This window comes from Saccoglossus kowalevskii, chromosome 20 (genome assembly GCF_978046115.1).
Source record: "Saccoglossus kowalevskii chromosome 20, keSacKowa6.1, whole genome shotgun sequence".
Classification (NCBI taxonomy): Eukaryota; Metazoa; Hemichordata; class Enteropneusta; family Harrimaniidae; genus Saccoglossus; species Saccoglossus kowalevskii.
Window position 1 is genome coordinate 11732112 of NC_140660.1, and position 24461 is coordinate 11756572.

General features: G+C 35.0%; 1 protein-coding gene across 1 annotated transcript in view; it reads left to right on the plus strand.

Annotated features, from left to right (window-relative positions):
- The first annotated feature begins 4734 nt into the window (after positions 1-4734).
- LOC102806025 (uncharacterized) overlaps positions 4735-24461 on the plus strand; it is a 30053-nt gene continuing 10326 nt past the window's right edge. The window contains exons 1-6 of the mRNA XM_085494191.1: positions 4735-4841; positions 12848-13006; positions 15948-16722; positions 19014-19225; positions 20548-20752; positions 24171-24304. Of these exons, the coding sequence (XP_085350317.1) occupies positions 16029-16722; positions 19014-19225; positions 20548-20752; positions 24171-24304 (1245 nt within the window). The 5' untranslated portion in view covers positions 4735-4841; positions 12848-13006; positions 15948-16028. The remainder of the gene's footprint in view (positions 4842-12847; positions 13007-15947; positions 16723-19013; positions 19226-20547; positions 20753-24170; positions 24305-24461) is intronic.

Sequence of the window (24461 nt, forward strand, 5' to 3'; positions counted from 1 at the left end):
TTTCACCAGCAGACTTCCTCGCCCAAATTTTACTGCCCTTTTTTCGATATTCTTCAATATTTCTGGAAATAAACCCTAATTTTGGAGTGAACAGACAAAATTTAAGTCAATTTTCAGTTTTTACTCAAAAAATTTGGCTATTTTTGTCCCAATCTACTGAAGAAAAGTGCAGACTATAAATGGGACTATTTTGCGATGAAAAGAGGAAACTGGTGTGAAGGTTACGCCAGCTCACTGTTAGACAAATGTTGAGTTACGCTCGGACCATACTGTTCAAATCGATAAACAACAGCAAGACGCTATTTTCTATCGACGATTCCCCCTAAAAATACAAAATTATATATTTTTTCTTTAAGATAAATGTAATTTCAAAACACCAACCTGTTTTCAACGTAAGTAGACAGTCTGCGTCTTGTAAGCAATGAAATCCAGCTGTGGTTTTACAAGTTTTTTGTCCGTAGCATTTCACGTTGTTTGCAATATTTCATCATTTGCGATGTTAGCGAATTCAAACGGGTTAATATCCTTAGTATTTTAATATCCTATGTTGGCAGCACAGACTAAAGTCAATCACATCAATACTGTTAATTAGATAAAGAAAGTCAGTGTAAATGGACTATTCCATTGTAGATGAAGGGGGGTTGTGTAGGAGGGAAATGCCTGTGCAGACTAAAGTCAATCACATCCACAGATAAAGAAAGTCAGTGTAAATGGACTATTCCATTGTGGATGGAGGGGGTTGTGTAGGAGGGAAATGCCTGTGCAGACTAAAGTCAATCACATCAACACTGTTAATTAGATAAAGAAAGTCTATATCAATGGACTATTCCAATGTAGATGGAGGGGGGGTGTGTAGGAGGGAAATTCATGTGCAGACTAAAGTCAATCACATCCACAGATAAAGAAAGTCAGTGTAAATGGACTATTCCATTGTAGATGGAGGGGGTTGTGTAGGAGGGAAATGCCTGTGCAGACTAAAGTCAACCACATCAACACTGTTAATTAGATAAAGAAAGTCTATATCAATGGACTATTCCATTGTAGATGGAGGGGGGTTGTGTAGGAGGGAAATTCCTGTGCAGACTAAAGTCAATCACATCCACAGATAAAGAAAGTCAGTGTAGATGGACTATTCCATTGTATATAGAGGGGGGTTGTGTAGGAGGGAAATTCATGTGCAGACTAAAGTCAATCACATCCACAGATAAAGAAAGTCAGTGTAAATGGACTATTCCATTGTAGATGGAGGAGGTTGGGTAGGAGGGAAATGCCTGTGCAGACTATAGTCAATCACATCCACACTGTTAATTAGATAAAGAAAGTCACTGTAAATGGACTATTCCATTGTAGATGAAGGGGGTTGTGTAGGAGGGGAATTTCTGTGCAGACTAAAGTCAATCACATCCACAGATAAAGTAAGTCTGTATAAAATGGACTATTCCATTGTAGTTTGTGCAGGTTGTATAAGAGGGAAATGCCTGTGTTGTGAAAAGTCACTCACACTGTTAATGAGACTCATCCAAGGTTTCTTCAAAATCGCATCCATTAATTAATTAGTATCTGATTCTCAATCAGTGGATATGATGACGACAATTTTCGTTTGTTACATACTCTAATAGCTAAAAGAAATACAACAAATCGAAATTCACTTGCATATTAAATGTTTGTATTACTCTTGCAAAATTATGAAAATTCTTAAAAAACACAATTTATAAAACCTAATTGTGAATCTATAATTTATATACCATAAAATATGTATTAGTAACTGCATCCCTACATAGAAGTCGCACCCATTCTTTTTGAATAATTGAGAACCAAAAATTCATCATTTCTCGCATGTGTAGATGCTATAATAGAAGCCATATCCCCTCTGTTACATTGTATCATTTTAATAGAAGCTGCAGCTTGTAACACAGTTTGTACAGTAGTATTATAAATTCACAACTGGTTGAAATCTCATGACAAAATAAACAGAAATACTGATAAATCTGTATTTGAAGCCGCATCCCTCATAGCAACCATTCTTTTTAAACATTTCATAACCCAAAATTCACAATTTCTCATTTAGTGTTGATGTCATATGTCCCTTAGTTGGTTATGTTTGTAATTTTAAAACTTTTTTTCTTATCTGTATCCTTACCATACAGCACCCACAGATGATGCAGTTGTGTGATAGATACTCAACAAGAGTACGGGTTAGCCTCTTCTTAGTCTGCAAATCTAGGATTTAAACTTGGGTTCTGTTGTAACCAGTACGTTCCCGTATAATCATCTTGCTAACAACCAAGACTGATGGGATTTAACCAGGACCTGATGGTTCATCTTTCTGATCTGGTTGAAAATAAATATTACTTGTGCTTTAGTCAGTATATAAACAGTTATATACCTTACATACATGTATCCCAATTATTGAAACACCATGTTTTCATTGTTCGATTGGTACCACATACAGCCAACTAATGCACAAACATACAAAGCACTTAAATGGCTGCCAATCGGCCATCTTGAATTAGATCTTTAACAAATTCATGAATGAAACGCCATGTTCTCATTGTTCGATTGGTACCACATGTAGCCATCTTATCAGACAGATCAGATAACAAGTCAGTGATTGAGGTCAATGCACAAACATACAAAGCAATAAAATGGCTGCCAATCGGCCATCTTGAATTAGATCTTTAACAAATTCATGAATGAAACGCCATGTTCTCATTGTTCGATTGGTACCACATGTAGCCATCTTATCAGACAGATCAGATAACAAGTCAGTGATTGAGGTCAATGCACAAACATACAAAGCAATAAAATGGCTGCCAATCGGCCATCTGAATTAGATCTTTAACAAATTCATGTATGAAACGCCATGTTCTCATTGTTCGATTGGTACCACATGCAGTCATCTTATCAGACAGATCAGATAACAAGTCAGTGATTGAGGTCAATGCACGAACATACAACTCACTCAAATGGCTGCCAATCGGCCATTTTGAATTAGATCTTTAACAAATTCATGTGCTTATGTATGATATGCTGCTTGTGTAAAGTTTAAATGTGATAAGTCATGGATATGGGTATGGAACAGCATAAAACAAATTTTGATAAATTTTCGGATTTTTTCCCAAAAAATAAATTTACTTGCAAATAGAGGTTTAAATGTTTATTGCTCAACTGCTAGGCCTGGAACTGAGTCTAAATACTCACGAGATGTTCCATACAATGTATCAATATCATTATGCAAATAACTAAATTCATGTCACAGTCTCATCACACCAAATATCCAAAAGAAAATCATGCGTTTTGTCCAAAATTACCGAAAACAATTATAGAAAAATACACAAACATGCTTAAAAAGATTAGTTTTCGGGTCTTGAGAGCGCAAATTTGACACAAAAAACAAACAAAAATATTTTGAGTTTAATTATAGAAAAATTACACCCAAACTATATGCAAAAATTCAAATTATAATGATACAGACAAAAATCAGAACACTTGTACCATTCAGCAATTTCTTGCCAATTGCCACAAAGCATATTGCATTTTTAACTCCTTATTTTTAATTTTTTTTTCTTTATTTTACGTTTGTCTCCTTTGTTTTAGTCATTTAGTCATTTGTTTTACCAAATACGAGTAAGCTTTATTTAAATTCTGTAATCACAGGCTAGATGTACAACGTAATCAATCAAATATTTTTTTCGTACAATGTATAAATGTGTCATTTTTCTCGGTATGTACAAGAATTTAGATCGAAATAAAAAAAGTCATAAAGAATAATCCAGCGCAATTACATTTTCGAAACTGTTAAACGACTAGATAACACAATTCACTGCAAACTGTACTGTAAACTGTAAAAACGTCTTTTTTTTCCTTGTAAATTGTAAAAAGCCTTTTTTATTTCTCGTAAAACTGTACCAGCTACCACCCTTTATTGTGTCAGTAAAACACTTTTTTTTTTTATATTGTGTTCTATGTAATGCAGATACAGCTTATTGACTGAAATCGAACTCTTGGAAAAGATCAAGAAGTATTAAATAAGTATTACAACAGAAACAGTATATCAGCAACATCACCAGGAGGCCCGGAAAGATGAATGCAGTGGTAGTAGGGAGGTCGTCATGGAGATCAATAATAAAATATTTGTCATCACCAAAGTACAGTAGAAAAGCTAAATATACGTAAAATGTTTTTGCAGGGCCCCGGGGCTGGATGGCTGGCGTACACATAACACCAAATACTGCGTACATAAACACCTAGCACGTGTGTGCTCCTTCTTGTGGTAACATTTCCAACCACGCCCCCTCCCCGTTATAAATCATCCGCCCCCAACAAGAAATGGTCCGTCCCAAATAACAACTGACGAACAAACAAAAACAAACTCACATTTAGATTCGATGACACCCTATTGCTAAATAATGCACAAACAATTTCTGCAGCCATACTTGCATGCCGAACATGTCTGTTCATTGCCAACACGTTTAAACTTCCCGGAATAACAATCCCCTTCACCCCAACTACTAACACTCAATAGGTCATGACGCATGCGCAGAAGCAGTTTTGCAACAGAAGTATATTATAGAATGTTACGTAATTCTTCACATTTTTAACACTTTACAAACGTATTTCATTCTTTGTATTAAACTATAAGGATTTATTATATAGACTGTTTAAGAAAATTTTATAATATTTGTATGTGACGATTTTTATCTTCAAGTTAGATAAATTGGGCGGACGAGGCTGGAGTTCAATCTCGGGCAATAAGCTCGTAACAGAAGGATTTTCGCATTGAAATGTGTCAATCTGCCAGGGTTATTACGCAACTGATATTACGCAGAATAATTATCGTGGTAAGTATTTAATTGTATTCGGGATTTTTTGTGAATTCAAGATCATCGTTAGGCATACTGCTCCTTTTGTGAAATCTGTGCACGGTCACTGACAGTGTTTCAATGTCAGTGACACCGTCTCTTTCTATGTTTTGACGTATGATAATGTATATGTTGCGAAGGTTCCAGCCAAATTAACTGACGTTTTAGTGAGAAACAGTCACAAATTTAATGCACTTAAAAATTCGGGGAGGGGGGGGGGGGCAGGAAACTGTGCAAATTATTTTTTTGGCTCAGTTTTGTGTTAATTTCATATTTTTTTTTCTTTCTGAATCTGCTGATTTCTGTGTTTTTCCTCTCATTTTGTGGAATGTTATTTTTAGCCCTAAGACTAAGGCATGCAGAACTTTTTTTTTAATTTCTTTTTGTGCAAGTTTATTTTTTTGCCTTTTTACCATCATTCCTGAGTGACAAATGATCAGCTTCATAGATTTTGCAGCTCTCTTCTAGCGCGATGTTTTGCATGTGTCCTTGCGTTGACTCTACAAGGTGTGTATACTAACAGAGGTACATTACTTGGGGTTTGCAACTCGCATAGTACTGTATGGTGACATCATGTCAAGATCCCATTCAAGTCTCTTCTCGTAGATAGCGAGACTGAGGCTACGACCTTCTGACATGACACATATCAATGTTCAAGGTTTGTAATGAAAAAATAAAACTTTTCTTGTCGCTATCATAGTGAAAAATGTAATACATCGAAAATGTACAGAAAATATAGTTCTCGTAATCCGTCATACCGTGGGCAGCTATTTTGATCCACCTGGACATCCCAGTATCCTAGTTACCTCGGGCATGCGCATTCGCATTTTGCTGAGTTGGAACGCTTATGCGAGAGCGAGATTGTGACGGGATCTTGGTATCATGTCACCGTAGTTACAAACCCCAAGTAATGTACCTCTGATACTAACCAGTTATTCTGGTACGCGTACATTTTGCGGATCAAACACCAGTTTTAATCAGTCACAGAATAAAGCTCAGATTTACGGCAGGTGCCAAAATAAACTGTTGAAAAAAAAATCTATCTCGCTATAAATTTTTCTTGGAATCATAAATAGCGATGTTTGTATTTGAAATGGACTGGGGTATTTAAATTTGAAATTTAATTATGTTTCACATAATACTTCATTGTGTTCAAGCAGGGATTTTTCTAGAAAAAAACTGCAAGAGGGAACACTGCAATTCAGCAGCGCCACCAATTGGGGGGAGATAGGGTTCTCCCTACCAGGGTGTGGAGTTTTTGTTAAAATGGCTTCCTTGGGGCCAAAATTTCTATCAGACAGGTCACAGTTGAAGACTGTAGCCACATGTGATCCCTGGTCAATCAGAATTTTATGGTTGCCAGAGGATCTGCTCTCCCTAAGGGGGCGCATGGTCATTTCATGAGGGCCCTGCACCCCTGTTCCCTTATTCAAACAAAATCCCTGTTTCAAGTGTTGAATGCTCTACTGTAAAGAATTTCACTATTTTCACTGAACGGATGATTCAGTGAAGATAAAATCCAGTAAATATACCTTTTTCCCAACATTTACATTTAACTCGTCAAAAGTCAGTGAACATAACCTCCATGTACAAAAGAGCCAAAAAATACTTTAAAAAAATTACAGCTAATATAAAGTATTTTACAGTAATTTTCACCATTTTATAAATAATATTCCCTTCACTCAAAGCCAGATTGAAAATTATTTCTATGGAGTTCATCACCCAAAAAATCAACGAGTGCCATCTGCAATGTGATTCACAATAGGGTTGGCAACAGTTGTAATTTAAATATGGCCGATGATGACAATAATAATTTCATGGGTGAAACAAAAAAATTTTAAAATCAAAGTCAATTCTACTCAAGTGTTCACGGGTACTGTCTTTAACCTTTTCACCACCAATTCCCTCTTTTCATCACAAAATATTCCTGTTTATAATCTGCACTTTCCTCTAGAAGACTGGGACACAAATAGCAAAAATATTTGAGTAAAAACTGAAAATTAACTTAAATTTGGTCTGTTGGCTTCAAAATTCATTTCTAGAAATATTGAAGAATATAAGAAAAAAAAGTACACAATAATTTGGACAAACAAGTCTAGTGGTGAAAAGTGATAAAGACGAAACAAACACAGCTAAGAATGATCTAAAGAATATTGGAATATTAAAAAAAAAATTTATAGCAAGTTTTTATGATCAGTTTATTTTGGCGCCCGCTGTAAAAGACAGACTTGTTCAATCTAAATGATGTTTAGTACACGTGGTAATCCACTCTCGCAGACAGACTCAAAATAATTCCACAAATTCTTCTTTGTCAGACGTCAAACAATGCACACTGAATACTTAAAAATATGATTTAACTAATACTTTGGATAAAAATAAAATGTAACTTTAGGGGAAATATCAAAAAAATTGAAGATTCCATAATTTTGATTTTGCATTACCTCTTCTTTCATTTTGGTAATACTATGAACTACTTGAATTTTGTGACACCAATTTTTGAAAATTTTGCCTTCAGTGAAAAAATTAAATGGTTCACAGTGTATATTGTATTTTCTTTAATTGAAGCACATCTATAATAGAAGCTCACTTGAGGTAGCAACATGGGTAATACGTGTTGAAAATCAATTGGATTCAAACAGCTTGCTACAATAATAACATATCATACATCTAAACGATTCGATATAGACGAACATGGTACTAACATAGTTAATTCACCCGTACAAAAAATTCGGCGGTTTCACGACTGGTGGGTCCTTATTTAGGGTTCAAAATTTTTAAAAATGATCATTAAATATTTAGGGGGGGGGGCTTATATTTTCATTGGAAAATCCACCTACGCCGATTTTCATCACTGACAGTTGGACCACCCAAAACGAATGAAACTATTGCAGAAGCTAATCTAAAATTTTATACATTTTTTTTCTTGCTGGATTAAAAAGTAGACATCTTTCTCCAAAAAAATCACATTAAGGAATCTTGTGCACCAAATACAATTATTTTGTTTCATTTTATTAGTAACGATAGTACTATAAAACATGTAATTTTAGTGAATTGTGGTAAAATAACGTAATAGCGAAATGTTGATTTAGCGAATCTCTCTTGTTATTGTTGATTTCTTTGTTTGGTGGCCATTTTGAATTGATAATAAAGTCATTAGTGACATCTTGAATTAGCGAATCAGTTTTCTCGCTAAATTCGCGAAAAAGACATGCTTGCTTGCTGTTTTACAGTATATTCTAAAAGAAGTTTCAAATAAAAACGAGCCTAACTGCATTGCTTAGTAGCAATGATCGCGGTAGCACAATCCGGTCATGCTGCTTTTCACAATTGTTGATTATTAGTAATGATTATAATAACGTGCAAAAAATAAATTTGTTGAATTGTTATGAAATGCAAATAAATTTCAACTTATTTCATCATAAGTGAATGATTCCGATCGCATTTTTAACGCTAGATGCTGTAGAAATGAATATCCGCCATGTTTTGACCTGCGACGATGTTCTTTGACCTTACAGGTCAAATCGCTAATTAACCAATGAAAACGATGATGATGCCAACTATTTCAAATTACCGTAGCTCATTTACAGCGATATCAGCGTATTGCCATCATAAACCAAATATTATTTTCACTGTTTGGCTGCAGACATATATATAACATACTGTGAAATACTTTATTTTCGCTGGAATAAATTTTCGCTGAAAAGGCTTTTTGGGCGTTTTGTATGGAATTTATTTTCACTGTTTTTTGATGAGTTTAATGTGAAATGTAGGAAAAAAAGTATATTTGCTGGATTTTATTCTCATGGAATCATCCTTTCAGCGAAAATAGCAAAAATAAAGTATTCTACAGTACTAGTAAAGCAAATACGATAATAATTTGTTACACCTTAATAAAATAATTAATCATGTCATAAAGTATTAATTTAAAATATAAGCTACAGGCATAATTTAATTTCCAAGCTTGCAATCAAACTGCTTTTACAAATACCAAAATACAATTTTTATAGTTTCATGAATAATTTCAACTTTCTGTTTGTAGTATTTACCAATGTTACTAATATAAGACATTTAGATGGATTACAATGCACAATTTAGGTACTGTAGAATACTTTATTTTCGTTTGGAATTTATTTTCGCTATTTTCGCAGGAGGGATGATTCCGTGAAAATAAAATCCAACGAATTTTTTTTTTTTCTATATTTCAAAAAACAGTGAAAATAAATTCCATACAAAACGTCCAAAAAGCCTTTTCAGCGAAAATTAATTCCAGCGAAAATAAAGTATTCCACAGTATATGGCGGTTTTAACAGACAGCTGAACTAGCTTTCATGCTCGCTAAATTTGATGTTACGCCCCAAAATGCGCCGTAACTGTTATTTACGTAAAGCCCGTGCACTACTAATAGAGCATATAGGATAATAATTAATTACATTTTTATTAATAATAGGATAACAAATCATGTCATGCCAACCTTTGTGTCAGCAATAAAGCTATGATGACATTATCTATTACACATTTTTATGTATGTTCCTGTTAAGATGCAACAAGAGACTACATCACCGTCCCCAATTCCAGAACTATTGGCTATTCCCACCAAGATGCCCATCACAGCATTCATATTTTGGAGAAAGGCGTAACTTTCGGATGGGAGACGTAAAGTTGTCTGTCTGGCCCGTGTACTGTTTGTTGCTATCCTCAGTGCACATAAGAGATCCAGTGTAGCAAAAAGTGTATTAGTTTGTAGCAATTTACAAATAAGGTAACTAGGCAAACTTAAAAAAATCACAGTTTTATAATTCTTTTTTTTACATTAATAGTTTTTGTATTATGATTATTTAATACCAAAACAAAACGATACATGTGTATGATCATCATTTCAACATTTACTAAACAATGCTTGTTGTAATGATTTGAGGTTATGACATTTAGTTTAGTTATTTGCATAATGATATTGATACATTGTATGGAACATCTCGTGAGTATTTAGACTCCTAGCAGTTGAGCAATAAGCACAAGTGCTCCTCTCCAGTGTGTTATTCTCCTCCCGGATTTGGTGACCAATACTCACTTGGTTCACTCTAACTTGAGAAGTCTGTTCTCAGTTTACACTTAAGGTTTATTTGATTCTACAAAACATATTCTGAAAACAGAAAACAAACTTTTTCCCATTCTACCTGAATTTGTTTTATATATTAATGAGAAAGAATTTTTCAAAGTTGGCATGAACTACAAAATTTCATAACTCCGAAGATACTATTAAAACAGTGGGTCGCTGCGGCTATTGCAAAGTTTTGTCCCCGGAATGCTATAAAATTGTCACATCGCGAAATTTAATCGCCGCTAAAATGAGATGTTTTACAGTATCTTGTATCAGACTTGAAACTCTCCACCAATTTTTTTTGTTACCCAGAATTCATTTACGCATGAGAGATACATCTGTGAAATTAATCCCATAACAAAAACATTTACCGTTCATTTATTTAGCGTAATACTGTAAAATACTTTATTTTCGCTTGGAGTTATTAATTTTCGCTATTTTCGCTGAAGGAATGAATTAGTGAAAATAAAATCCAGCGAATATACCTTTTTTTCTATATTTTACATTCAATTCTGTCTCGTGAAAAATCAGTGAAAATTAATTCCATACAAAACACCACAAGTCTTTTCAGTGAGAGTATTTTACAGTAATTGTTGGACCAGATTCAAAACAATGTGGGAAGCCAAAGAAGCTGATATTGATTTAAAATGGTTTGTTCGTTTGTAGAGTATTCTGGAAAATCAAGGAATTTTGAAGGTGTCTGTAAAAATGAACAATAGGTGATTTTTCGTACAATTGCGAGATCTCGCGAGATGCATGAAAGACGCGCGTCCAACGTCTGCCGCAAAAATCAAACGATTTGATTTTGAACTTAAATTTCTTTATTTCGTAGCTCACACCGACCGGCCAATCTTCGACAGTGGAATATTGCTTCCGAATACCCTTACTTAATCGAAACTGCCTATCATCAAATGTGGACAGCACATTGTTAAGCATGGAAATGTCCCCCAAAATACTTTCGCGTTTGTCGAATCCCACGCGATGTTTGACCCCACTACAATACTATGACCTTTGTTTGTCCTGTTTTTACGTTCGATTTCACGCATAACATGCGATTCTCACAGTGAATAGAAAATGGGCTATTAACATGAAAAGCCACTCATGTATTCTATATATTTTCTTGTACATGCATTTAACCTTTTCACAACCAGTTCCCTCTTTTCATCACAAATTCACAAAATAGTCCCATTTATAGTCTCGTCTTTCTTTCAGAAGATTGGAACAAAAATTGCTGAATTTTTTGAGTAAGACCTGAAAATGTACCAGTACTCAAATTTTGTTGTTTGGCTCTAAAATTAGAGTTCATTTCCAGAAATATTCTAGAATATAAGAAAAAAAATACAGACAAATTTGGGTGAGAAAGTCTGGTGATGAAAACAATTCCTCTTCTGATAAAAAGATATTAATCCACACAGCAATGACAAAAAACTTGTTACAGGATTAATGCATTCATTTCATTCATGCTGCCAATGAAAAACAGGTTCTTTCAGAGTAAATACATGTATGTTAATTTATTATTTATTTACTTAATTTTATTTACTCATCTGTTTATATATCACATTTATTTGAATATTATTATATGTATATATGTTTATAGTGAAATAAACTTCATTCATTCATTATGACATTTACAGTAGTCGTATTACTGTAAAATACGTTATTTCAGCTGAACTTAGGCCAGACTTTTATTATCCCTTGTTTCGCGAACCCGCCAAATGAACAGGAGCCTGAAATGAAATAAAAATAAAATTTTATTTCAGCGTAATTTCTCGCGCCCGCCAACTTGTAAGTACAAAAAATTGCTAAAAAAAACTTATTTTTATCTTCTTTTTTTTTTTCGCCTGCCACATAACAAACCCAAGTTGTATTTTCGTGGGAGTATCATGATCAAAGTACCGAAGTCTCGTGCAGATGAGAAACAAGGTTATACATTGAATAAAATTGTATTTCATTTCTTCTCTCCGATCAATAATCTCACTTACAATTCTTTGAGAATCACACAAATCTAATGGAAAAAAAGTATTAGTTTTATTTTTTTTTCTGCCCTCCTCAAAAAAATTGCCTTATAAAAACTCGAGAAACAAGAAATAAAATAAGTCTGGCGTTAATTTCCACTATTTTCAAATAAGCCTTTGATGCAAGCATTACCTAATAATGTAAAAGACTTTATTTTTACTTAGAATTTGTTTTCACTACAGGATTTATTCAGTAAAAATAAATTCCATACAAAACACCCAAAACGTTTTTTCAGCAAAAATTTATTCCAGCTAAAATAAAAAGTATTTTAAAATATTTCATCATTTATTTCTTTAACATATTCTGCTCACATTATCATGTATATACCCCAAAAAAAATGTCAAACTTGCTTTACCATGATAATAATGTATTCTACCCTTTATAATGGTTACAATTAAATTCCCCATCAAAATGTCAATAAAAAGATCATTTGAACGATCAGCTTGAAAAATTGCTATTTTATTATGGGCTGCTATTGGTCTCATGTTGACAAACAGAAGAAAAAATCCCTCAAGTACCCTAAAGTACTCTCAAAATAAAATGGGCGGAAAGGTGAGGGCAGGTTGTCTTGGAATTATGCAATATGATGGAAAAAAACACATTAAACATTTAAAGGTCAGTGGTTGTCATGTGAACCACGTTGAGGTTTTATTGATACATTCAGGTAGTGGATCAAATAACAGTTCAGGGACCTGCTAATGAGTCTTTAAAAAAATGGTCAATAATTGAGTAAGGTTTGACTCTGATTTACAATGCTCACATGTTTTATTACAGATTCTCGCTAACCATTCTGCTGCTTGGTTTCAAGTTCGCAAAGACCTTGAACAGACGAGACTAAATCTAAATTGCTAATTTTCTGCTGTCTCCACAGGAAGACTCGATGCCTTGATGAGCCATTGTTACAACCTTTTGTCATCTGATCAGTGTTGCTATGGTAACAATGATGTCTGCGAAGGATTAATAGCACAGTCTATCAGAGAATATCAAGACGCTGTCAACACCGTAGCGTTTGATGGATCATGTAGCTACTGTGAGTTGAGTGTCTCTGTTTTCAATAATGATTTCCGTGAAATAATTATATTTTCAATTTTAAAATCTGTGAGGTACATTCCTCTGTGAAATGTTGAGATTACGGATGGGTAATGGGAAATTAAGTGCAGAATATGAATTTGAGCGAGTTTGTGAACTATCATTGAGTTTTGGAGGCTTTGTTTGTTGTTGAAGTTCTGTTACATTGTAAGTATGTCTAATGGATAAGACCCTCTAGCACTCTCAAAAAATGAAATAATAAAAGTGAGAGCAGGGTAATGTTTAATGTATAATATTTTTACAAATTTTAAAGTTTTTAGCTTACTCTGAGAGTGATGTTTTGCGTATTTACAAAGTGTGAATGAAACTTTAAGGGATGTACCATTAGAGACTGGGGGGGGGGGTGGCAGAAAAAACTGCGCAAAATATTGTTTTCCTTCACTAAGTTTTTTTCCACTGTGTCAGTGAAATATTTTCAAAATCACTCAGGATGGATATATGAAATGTAGAATGATTTCATTGGCAAAATGCACTACAGTAAAATACTTTATTTTCGCTATTTGCGCTGAAGGAATGATTTAGAGAAAACAAAATCCAGCAATTTCTACCTTTTCTTATATATTTTACATTTAACTCATCAAAAATTAGTGAAAATAAATTCCATACAAAACACCCGAAAAATCTTTTCAGCAAAAATTAATCCCAACTAAAATAATAAAAGTATTTTACTGTATATATATTGTCACACCTTGTGTTTAGTGCTGTTATTTATGAATCAAAACTATACACACACCAAGGTTACATGTAAGAATAACATTTTTCTGGATGTGTGCTAACAAACTTCCCTTCAAACTTGTACATGGTTATTCGGTAACTGAATTTATTTTTAGAAATCACTTGGGATGGCAAGTGTCTGTGCTCTGGCTCACAACATGGAATACACATGTATGGTTTCCGCGGCAAAATACACTACGCATATGTAACTGTGAGAAGAACAACTTTTTTCTGGATGTGTGCTAACAAACTTCCCTTCAAACTTGTACATGGTTATTCGGTAACTGAATTTATTTTTAGAAATCACTTGGGATGGCAAGTGTCTGTGCTCTGGCTCACAACATGGAATACACATGCATGGTTTCCGCGGCAAAATACACTACGCATATGTTACTGTAAGAAGAATAACCTTTTTCTGGATGTGTGCTAACAAACTTCCCTTCAAACTTGTACATGGTTATTCAGTAACTGAATTTATTTTTAGAAATCACTTGGGATGGCAAGTGTCTGTGCTCTGGCTCACAACATGGAATACACATGCATGGTTTCCGCGGCAAAATACACTACATGTCAAGTAAAGTGAACTTTATTGACATTGTACCCTCTTTTGGGTATTAAACTGATTACAATAAAGTTAATATGTTTTAGAAATAAACATAAACAATTAGAAATAACTGTATCCTCGGGAGCGGGGCTACGTCACAAGACGTTCCACGTTGCTAAGGCGCACACCACTGTACCATGCATTTCTACGGGCTCTTTGCGCGCTGCTGTGAAAATTCGAGAAAACAACACAAACTCAACTTCGGAGTAATCCTGAACAACCAAACTTATATATGTTACACGCGTAGGGCTAATCTTGTTAACACTGTTCAGGGGAGTCTCAACAACCATCCCAAAGTACCGTTTTCTGTGAGTTTTTGGCCTTTGTTTTCACCACGATGGTTGCCAGGCGGTGAAAATGCCCGGATGTCCGCGCCCGAGAATTGTCACTACCGGTACTTGTGAATTCAATTTGCACACAACAAACGTTGACAGACACATCAGACAGTTGCCTGTCTCAAAAATATTTAAAAAATAAAAAGTAAGAAGAAGAACAGCTTTATTAACGATTTAGGAATAATTATGCGTTGCCATGACATTTTCATAGTTCTCTAAAATCAGAGTGATATATAGCCTTCATGTGAATGGGAGTGTTGATTGCTTACGCTGAAAACATGTATGTGACAAGTGAGATTGGCAGTACTTCACATCGTTGTGAAAAGAAATCCATTACGACGTAGATTTCATTGTAGATTGATTGTAGTTTATGTTATGAAAGAAGAAGGACCGATGAGACTAATGGGGTAGTCTAGGTTAGATGCTTGTTTTGATGGTAAACCCCCCACCCCCACCTGATTAACTATGTCAATTTGATCCAAAATTAACAACTATTATAGAAAAAACAACAACAACATAAAATGCACATAGTTGTACACTTGTATAGAGAAGCCAAAAATTCCCACAAATGTTGGCTTTGACATGTAAGGTAAAATCTGTATTAGAAACCGCGGCTTCTATTAAAATGGTACAATGCAACGGAGATGCGGCTTCTATTAAAACATCTACAAATATGAGAAATGATGAATTTTTGGTTCTCAATTGTTCAAAAAGAATGAGGCGACTTCAATTAGGGATGTGGCTTCAAATTCAAATTCAAATTCAAATTCAAATTTTATGGTACATGTTGTACATTCTGCCAGAAAATTTCTGAATTTAAACAACAATGGCATTGATAAAAAATTATATTTCACCAAAACATTTTGTAGAACCATGATGCACTTGATGCATTTTGATTTTTAGATCAGATTTAAAATGTCTGGCTGGCAGCCATTTTTGTTTGTTTTGTTGAATGCTGTTTCAAAGTCATATCACTCACAATGTTATGACTTAATACGTAACCTTTTAACCACCAGACCAAATTTTTCTGCACTTTTTTCTTATATTCTTAAATATTTTTGGAAATGAACCTTAATTTTGGAGCCAACAGACAAAATTTTAGTCAATTTTCAGTTTACACTTAAAAATGGAACTATTTTGTTAATTTTGTGATGAAAAGAGGGAACTGGTGGTGAAAAGGTTAAAGGATGTCATGCTTGTTTGAATAATTCTTTTTTAATTTTTTGCAGAAGTATATTTCCTGACCTGATGAAATTTTGAAATATTATAGCTCCTTAGACAGTAACTATGCATATAAATGATAAATCACCATGGAAACCCAACACGAAGTCAGCCAATTTTTCCCTAAGCCCCTCCCAAATATCGTGGTCACAGACGAACAGAATAATCTGACGATATTTGACCGTAATGCTGGAACGGTTCAGCGTCCATGCTGTTCGCATGTTGCAAAGGGTGTGGCGGAGAGACTGTGCAAAGTCTGTAATGTAGGGCAGCCAATGGGCTTGCTGCAGACAAAGAAACGTGAACGAGACGAGAATGAAGAGAACAACCACGAAGACGGTAGTAATATCGCAACAAAAATGCCAAAAACCGATGGTGGAGCGAATCCACATCGGGAGGTGACAGGGTTCAACAATATCAATGTTAAAGATAGCAAGGTGACGAAAAAATGTTTAGACTCGGTCGATATGTGCGACAAAGTAAGTACACCGACTGACCTCACAACTTCGGGTACTGCACCCCAAACAGTTGACAGTAACGCAGATGTCACTGTGGTGGACGCTCTTAACAAAATTCAGGATCCTAAACTCGGTGAGACAGAGAAAGTAGTTAAAGAAGACGGGAATACACGAATGATGAAAGCGCTGGCTAAACTTAACGAAATGATGGAGTACAGTAACCGAGGGTGCAAAGATCTGATAAAATCCATTGGTGATTGTTACTGGGACTATCCAGATGAACGAGAAGAACTCGCTGACTTATTTCGGGAGAGGAATGGGGCAGGTAAGGATGTCGATTAAATAAATACATTGTCACTTCTGTTTGAAAGGCAGTGGTCATCATGCCATGTTCTGTTCGATATAGGACTCGCAGCGACATACACAAGTAAAATACATTTGTTTACATGAAATTTGAAGATGCGCTGCATGATGATCATTGTTTTTTAAACCTGTCTAAATGTAAACCAGTTAAAACCTGTCTAAACTGGTCTAGCCCATTGTAAACTGGAAATCTGTCCAAATGTAAACCAGTTAAAACCTGTCTAAACTGGTCTAACCATTTTAAACTGGAAATCTGTCCAAATGTAAATCAATTAAAACCTGTCTAAACTGGTCTAACTTATTGTAAACTTTAAATCTATCAAAATGTAAACCAGTTAAAACATGTCTAAACTGGTCTAACCCATTGTAAACTGGAAAACCTGTCCAAATGTAAACCAGTTAAAACCTGTCTAAACTGGTCTAGCCCATTGTAAACTGGAAATCTGTCCAAATGTAAACCAGTTAAAACCTGTCTAAACTGGTCTAACCATTGTAAACTGGAAATCTGTCCAAATGTAAACCAGTTAAAACCTGTCTAAACTGGTCTAGTCTAATCTAGGCGTCAGAAAAGATTGAAATGTTCGAAAAGTGACACCTAAATTAGAGATTATACAAGATATATATCTTTCTAAAATATGTAGTGGCTGTTTGGTTTGTTTCACACATGCATGTGAAAGTTTGTGGTGTGACTTATATTGCAGGGTTTTCCTGGGATCCAAACTTGTCAATTTCAACAAGAAACAATGTCTCAAGTTATGATTATGATTTTTATCAAATTATGATTTTTACGGTACCAACGGTATAAAGCTTTTGGACCATTTTCATTCATATTTTGCACATGTATCATACATATAGGAATACATAATCATATCAGTTTGTAAGATAATCTGGAAAGAGTTCCTTTTGTACCCCCATCCCTAAGCCTAACCCTACCCTCCAGCACCCCCCATTAAATTGTACATGCCCCTCTTAAGAACATCTATAGTTATCTAAAGGGGGCATATACAAATGAATTGGGTAACTGGGAGTGAGTGGCAGAGTTAAAGTTAGGGATAGGGGGTACAAAAGGAACTCTTGCCGATAATCTGATCAAAGATGTTTAAATTTGATACGAGCATTATACATGTTGAAATACATGTCTGTGATGATTCGTTTCATGTTCGAGACAAACTAGCAGCCATCTTGTTTTTTCAGAATGTATCATTGACATTATACATGTTAATACATGTGTCCATGACAAGTGGATGAAAAAGATGGTTGACTGACTGCAATCTTGCTTCTTGACCATACTAATATATCTCTGTACATGAGCCTGGACAAGTGAAATTCAGTTGGGATACAAAAATGCATATTTAATTTCTGACCATATATTTCAATTTCAGAAAAATCATTTATTGTACCTGTTTATTGCACTAGTTGATACTAGACCAGCAAATTATTCACTCTCAATTACTAACTACGCTTTTGGTCCATATTCTTTCATTTTTAGCATAAATAACACTCCCCTAATTCTAACAGGGACTATGTCATTAACAATTACTTGTTTTATATGACCGGGCCATCACGCGATCATGAGTTTAATACCTAGTACTGTAGAATACTTTATTTCCGCTTGGAATTTATTTTCGCTATTTTCGCTGAAAGGATGCTTCAGTGAAAATAAAATCCAGCGAATATACTTTTTTTCCTATTTCTCACATTCAACTCATTAAAAATCAGTGACAATAAATTCCATACAAAACACCCAAAAAGTCTTTTCAGTGAAAATTAATTCCAGCGAAAATAAAGTATTTCACAATATGTAATATCAGACGTACATTACTTGGGGTTTGCAACTACGGTGACATGATACCAATATCCCGTTACAATCTCAGTCTCGCATAAGCATTCCAACTCAAAATGCGCATGCCCAAGGTAACTAGGATACTGGGATGTCCAGGTGGATCAAAATAGCTGCCCACGATATGACGGATTACGAGAACTATATTTTCTGTACATTTTCGATGTATTACATTTTTCACTACGATAGTGGCAAGAAAAGTTTTATTTTTTCATTACAAACCTTGAACATTGATATGTGTCATGTCAGAAGGTCGTGGCCTCAGTCTCGCTATCTACGAGAAGAGACTTGAATGGGATCTTGACATGATGTCACCATACAGTACTATGCGAGTTGCAAAACCCAAGTAATGTATCTCTGGTAATATATAGTATACATAATATTCATTTTTGGAATAAATACTTGTTTTGCAGCGCTGTGTGTGAAAATGATCAACAATTTATCTCGTCAAGGTCTATTCAAGACGAATGGAGCGTGGTTTACAGCGTACTACGTCTACACACTGTGTTGGAATTTTAGTGACGTTAGTCTGGCACTGTGTAAGAGTTACGGTGAGAACGGCATGATACGAATCTGTCTAACGAACGTGGCGCACCAACCATATCAACTCAACTTGAAACAAAAGGTATGTCATGTGACACAGTAGGTTTTATGTGATTTTTAATGTCTTAGCGTATAAAAGAATGCCTTTACCCAACGATTTTCGTGATTTTTATTGAACTTACGACTGTTTCGTTGTTACTGTATAAATTTGGTTTGTTTGCAAGCATGCCATTGTTCGCTCTCTTTTTTTTGGGGGGGGGGGGCATCCTTTTTTTTTACTTCTTTGTCTGGCTTTAGTTTCTTTGCTTTCTTCTGTGGAGCAGGTGTTGCGTTAGACATTGTGCGTGGTAGATAGATCCTGTTTGCCGTGATTATTCAATCACTGTATGACAATCTGTGAGTCTAATGACCACAGTATGTGCTTGGTGATGTTGTTTTAAGTTGATACCGTTTTAAATCAAGAAATATAATGCACAACACAGCGTGTAGCTCACCAGGAAGTTGTTGTATCAGCCTTGTTGGTGGGTTAAACTCAAGTCGTTCAGAGGATTCTACTATTATTAGTCCCTGTTTCAGGTGCAGCCTGAAAAGGGGAGTATAGTTTCTTGTTTCCGGTTTCCGTGTGTGACATCTCTAACATTTTCTCAGAATTTCTGCAGCAGAAGGTTGATGAACAAGTCCCTGCTTAATATGCACATAATTTTGTTTCCAGATCTGAAAATCCTAAGTGGGTCTTTTTCATGATTTTCATCCAAAATTACCTATCCCAGCAACACAGAGAGAACAACTGACCATGCTCAGAATAAATAATTAGCTTAGATTGTAATGCTAGGGTTTTCAGTGATGTCATGACCTTGATTTGAATCAGTGACAGAAATAGACGACAGTCTGGTTTTTGTTTTGTTACTGTTTGTAAATCTTGGCCATTGACACATGTGGCTTCAGTTGCCAGGGCTAGTGGGTCGTACCATTACAAATCCCAGTGGAAACTGTAGAGGGGTGTCAGGGCTACATTTTGATGGGAATTATAGTGGTGATACTGAAACAAACCCAGGTCCTAGTAACATACAAAGACCTGAATTAACAAAGAAATAAAGTTATTAAAGGTACATCAAGGTTTACTCAGATTTATGAATGCAGATTCTTGAACATCTATGCATGTGTGAGACATAGTTTGGTTGCACTTGTGTACTCTGAGATTTTGGACATGGGTCAATGGAAGTGTTCAGCTATCAGTACAATACTAGATTGAGGGAATCACTTTATGATGAGTTGCACCCACATAGAGTACATATTAATTCAATTGTTTGCAGATGTTCCATGTATTATTTTAACATGAGTATTTTATAATTAAATGACGAGGACTGTGACTTTCATGTCTTGTGCATGTTTATTTTCTTTCAGAATATAATGTACCTTGTTAAGTCATCACTCAATATCCTTCACAATATGGCCAAGGAACCCAGCATTAGACATTATTTCCGTCAAGAGAAGGCTGTGGATAAAATAAAGTACTATACACAATGTGATGCATATTTGAAGGCTCTAGCTATGATGACTTTAGCGTATATTATTGAAGAGCATGAAAACCATGTCATTACTGATCAAGGTAGGTGTTTGGATAATTATGTAAATCTTCTCATTAGTATGCAAAACAAGTTTAAATAATTATGCAATTTGGTTCAGGAGTATGCAAAGTAGGCTGAAATAGTTATGTAAATTAACTCATTATTATGCAAAGTTGGCGTGAATAATTATGCAAATTTCTTGAGATGCTAAGTAGATTTGTATTATTATGCAAATTTCTCATAAATATGCAAAGTGGGTTGAAATAGTTATGTAAACTATCTCATTATGCAAAGTTGGCGTGAATAATTATGTAAATTATGTTGAGATGCTAAGTAGATTTGGATGATTATGCAAATTTCTCATAAATATGCAATGTGGGCTGAAATAGTTATGTAAACTATTTCATTATGCAAAGTTGGCGTGAATAATTATGCAAATTTCCTGAGATGCTAAGTAGACTTGAATGATTATGCAAATTTCTCATAAATATGCAAAGTATTCTGAAATAATTACAAGTAAAGTTGGTGTAAATAATTATGAAAATTGTCTGGAGATATTATGCAAATTACTTCATTAGCATGTACAGTTGGCTTGAATTATGTAAATATATCAATATGCAAAATAGATTAGATTAATTATACATTATCAGTGAGTTGTGAAATGGATTGACACATTATGCAAATGATCCTATTAGTATGCAAAACTAGGCTTGAATAATTATGCAAATTATTTTATTAAAAAATAGTTCTTTTCTTCATAGTTTTTAGTATGCTTGGACAAGCCAATCAGAGAGCACCTTGCTTGTTTACTGACAGTAAGAATGACAATGCACCTGATTGGCTACCTAGTTTGAACTCCTCACTGGCAAGCCAATCAGAGAAGACCTTGTTTGCATGTTCACCAAGTTCAACTTGACAGCAAGTTTCAACATTGCATGACATTACTTATCACCATTTTAGGGACATCTTTTTCCACCAGAATGAGGCTTGGTCATGTGAGAGACCCCTTAACCTATGCATGATTTATTAACTCACATTTTATATCTTTTCATTTTAATTTCTAAAGCCAGTAATGGCGGTGATGAACCAGATGCGGTTAGAATCGGAAAAGGTAACATTGTCAATCAAACTCAAAAATAGGTTATAAAAATAGTTCTACGACTATTGCATAAAAACTAAAAGCTCCCTAGCTTTCTATCCCCAAAACATGGCCCTTCTAAGTTTATAGTTTATTGCAATATAACAATATTTGTTAAAAACGTTTGCATACACACCAATATTTGCATTTAAGATAGATTTGAAGGACTTTATGGGTTTAAAGGTGGTGTTTATTCTTATTGTTTGCATGTTTTTCTTCTTAATGTTGGTATATGTATGTAGTTTGGTTTGTTACAGTTTGTTGTGTGGTCACAGAATACTGCTAAGCAGTCTAAATATCTGCATGTTGTACTTGCACTAAGACTAGTTGTTTTTATTTTGTTATTTTTCACTTTTTTAGCATGTGTACAGTACATGAAAACCTTAGTTAGGGTGTCCACAACTTGTCTTTGTTATTGCAGTATCCACTGCTCATAATCTTAGTTATAATGGTGTCCATCACTCCCTATCTTAGTTATTATTGTGTCTACTACTCCCTATCTTAGTTATTATGGTGTTCACCAATCCTTATCTTAGTTATTATGGTGTCCACCACTCCCTATCTTAGTTATTATGGTGTTCACCAATCCTTATCTTAGTTATTATGGTGTCCACCACTCCTTATCTTTGTTATTATGGTGTCCACCACTCCTATCTTTGTTATTATGGTGTCCACTACTTCCTATGATAGTTATTATGGTGTCCACCACTCCCTATCTTAGTTATTATGGTGTCCACCACTCCCTATCTTAGTTATTATGGTGTCCACCACTCCCTATCTTAGTTATTATGGTGTCCACCACTCCCTATCTTAGTTATTATGGTGTCCACCACTCCCTATCTTAGTTATTATGGTGTCCACCACTTCCTATCTTAGTTATTATGGTGTCCACCACTCCTATCTTTGTTATTATGGTGTCCACTACTTCCTATGATAGTTATTATGGTGTCCACCACTCCCTATCTTAGTTATTATGGTGTCCACCACTCCCTATCTTAGTTATTATGGTGTCCACCACTCCCTATCTTAGTTATTATGGTGTCCACCACTCCCTATCTTAGTTATTATGGTGTCCACCACTCCCTATCTTAGTTATTATGGTGTCCACCACTCCCTATCTTAGTTATTATGGTGTCCACCACTTCCTATCTTTGTTATAATGGTGTCCACCACTTCCTATCTTAGTTATTATTGTGTCCACCACTTTCTATCTTAGTTATTATGGTGTCCACCACTCCCTATCTTAGTTATTATGGTGTCCACCACTCCCTATCTTAGTTATTATGGTGTCCACCACTTCCTATCTTTGTTATAATGGTGTCCACCACTTCCTATCTTAGTTATTATTGTGTCCACCACTTTCTATCTTAGTTATTATGGTGTCCACCACTCCCTATCTTAGTTATTATGGTGTCCACCACTCCCTATCTTAGTTATTATGGTGTCCACCACTCTCTATCTTTGCTATCACAACATTCACCACTCCCTATCTTAGTTATTATGGTGTCCACCACTCCCTATCTTAGTTATTAATTTGTCCACCAGTCTCTATGATAGTTATTATGGTATCCACTACTCTCTATCTTAGTGATTATGGTGTCCACCACTCCCTATCTTTGTTATTATGATGTCCACTACCTTCTATCTTAGTTATTATGCTGTCCGATTTAGTTTAGTACTTTAGTTAAACCGAACACTGGTATGTCTGTGTGTACATCTGTACCTGTATACCAGACATGCCTTGACTGATCACGTTGAAATTACACTCGTACACATACATACACCTTGACACTCATGCTTACATGATGACGATGTACTACACTATTTATATTTCTATCAATGCATGACAAAAAAATCCTGCAAACGAAGAATAAGTGTTAATATTGTGGATTGAGTTGTGAGCACCATTTTTTCCATGGCCAAAATACGTCCACCCTAGTAAACCCCAAGACTGAAATTAAATTCTCCAGGCCAAAATATCCGTGGCGGAAATATTTGTTCTCAATATATTGGATCCAGAAAAGGCAAACGTAATATCTCTAATAAGCATACAGTGAATTTTTTTTGAATTTCAAAGATTAACTTGGCAAAGTTTCAATAATTCAAATGTCAAGTGCCATTCATGTTCAGCTCTGTTGCTCTGTGTCAGTTGTTGGAGATATATTCACACAATTGCTTGTCATGCAGTTCCAGACATAGATATGCACTGTTCGCACCTAAAGGCAGAAGAGAATTAATGAAAATCAGTGTCTTGAACTATTAGGTATCACAAGATATTATTGAAAAAAATTATTTTAAATGTGATTTTTGCCTGTTTTCAGGTGCCATTGAGTTTATTGCCAAGTTGCTGCGAGACGCTCTGTGTTCGCCGACTGGTAGAGCCGAGGGGTTCTCATCTATGGAGTTAGCACAAGGGTTAGGACACCTTGCAGTCAATGATAGCAACAAAACTAAGGTAAGAATGTCTCAATGACATAATGATCACATTAGCATAGAATATCACCATAGTGACAATATTAGCATAGTTATCACCATAGTGACAATATTAGCATAGAATATCACCATAGTGACAATATTAGCATAGTTATCACCATAGTGACCTTATTAGCATA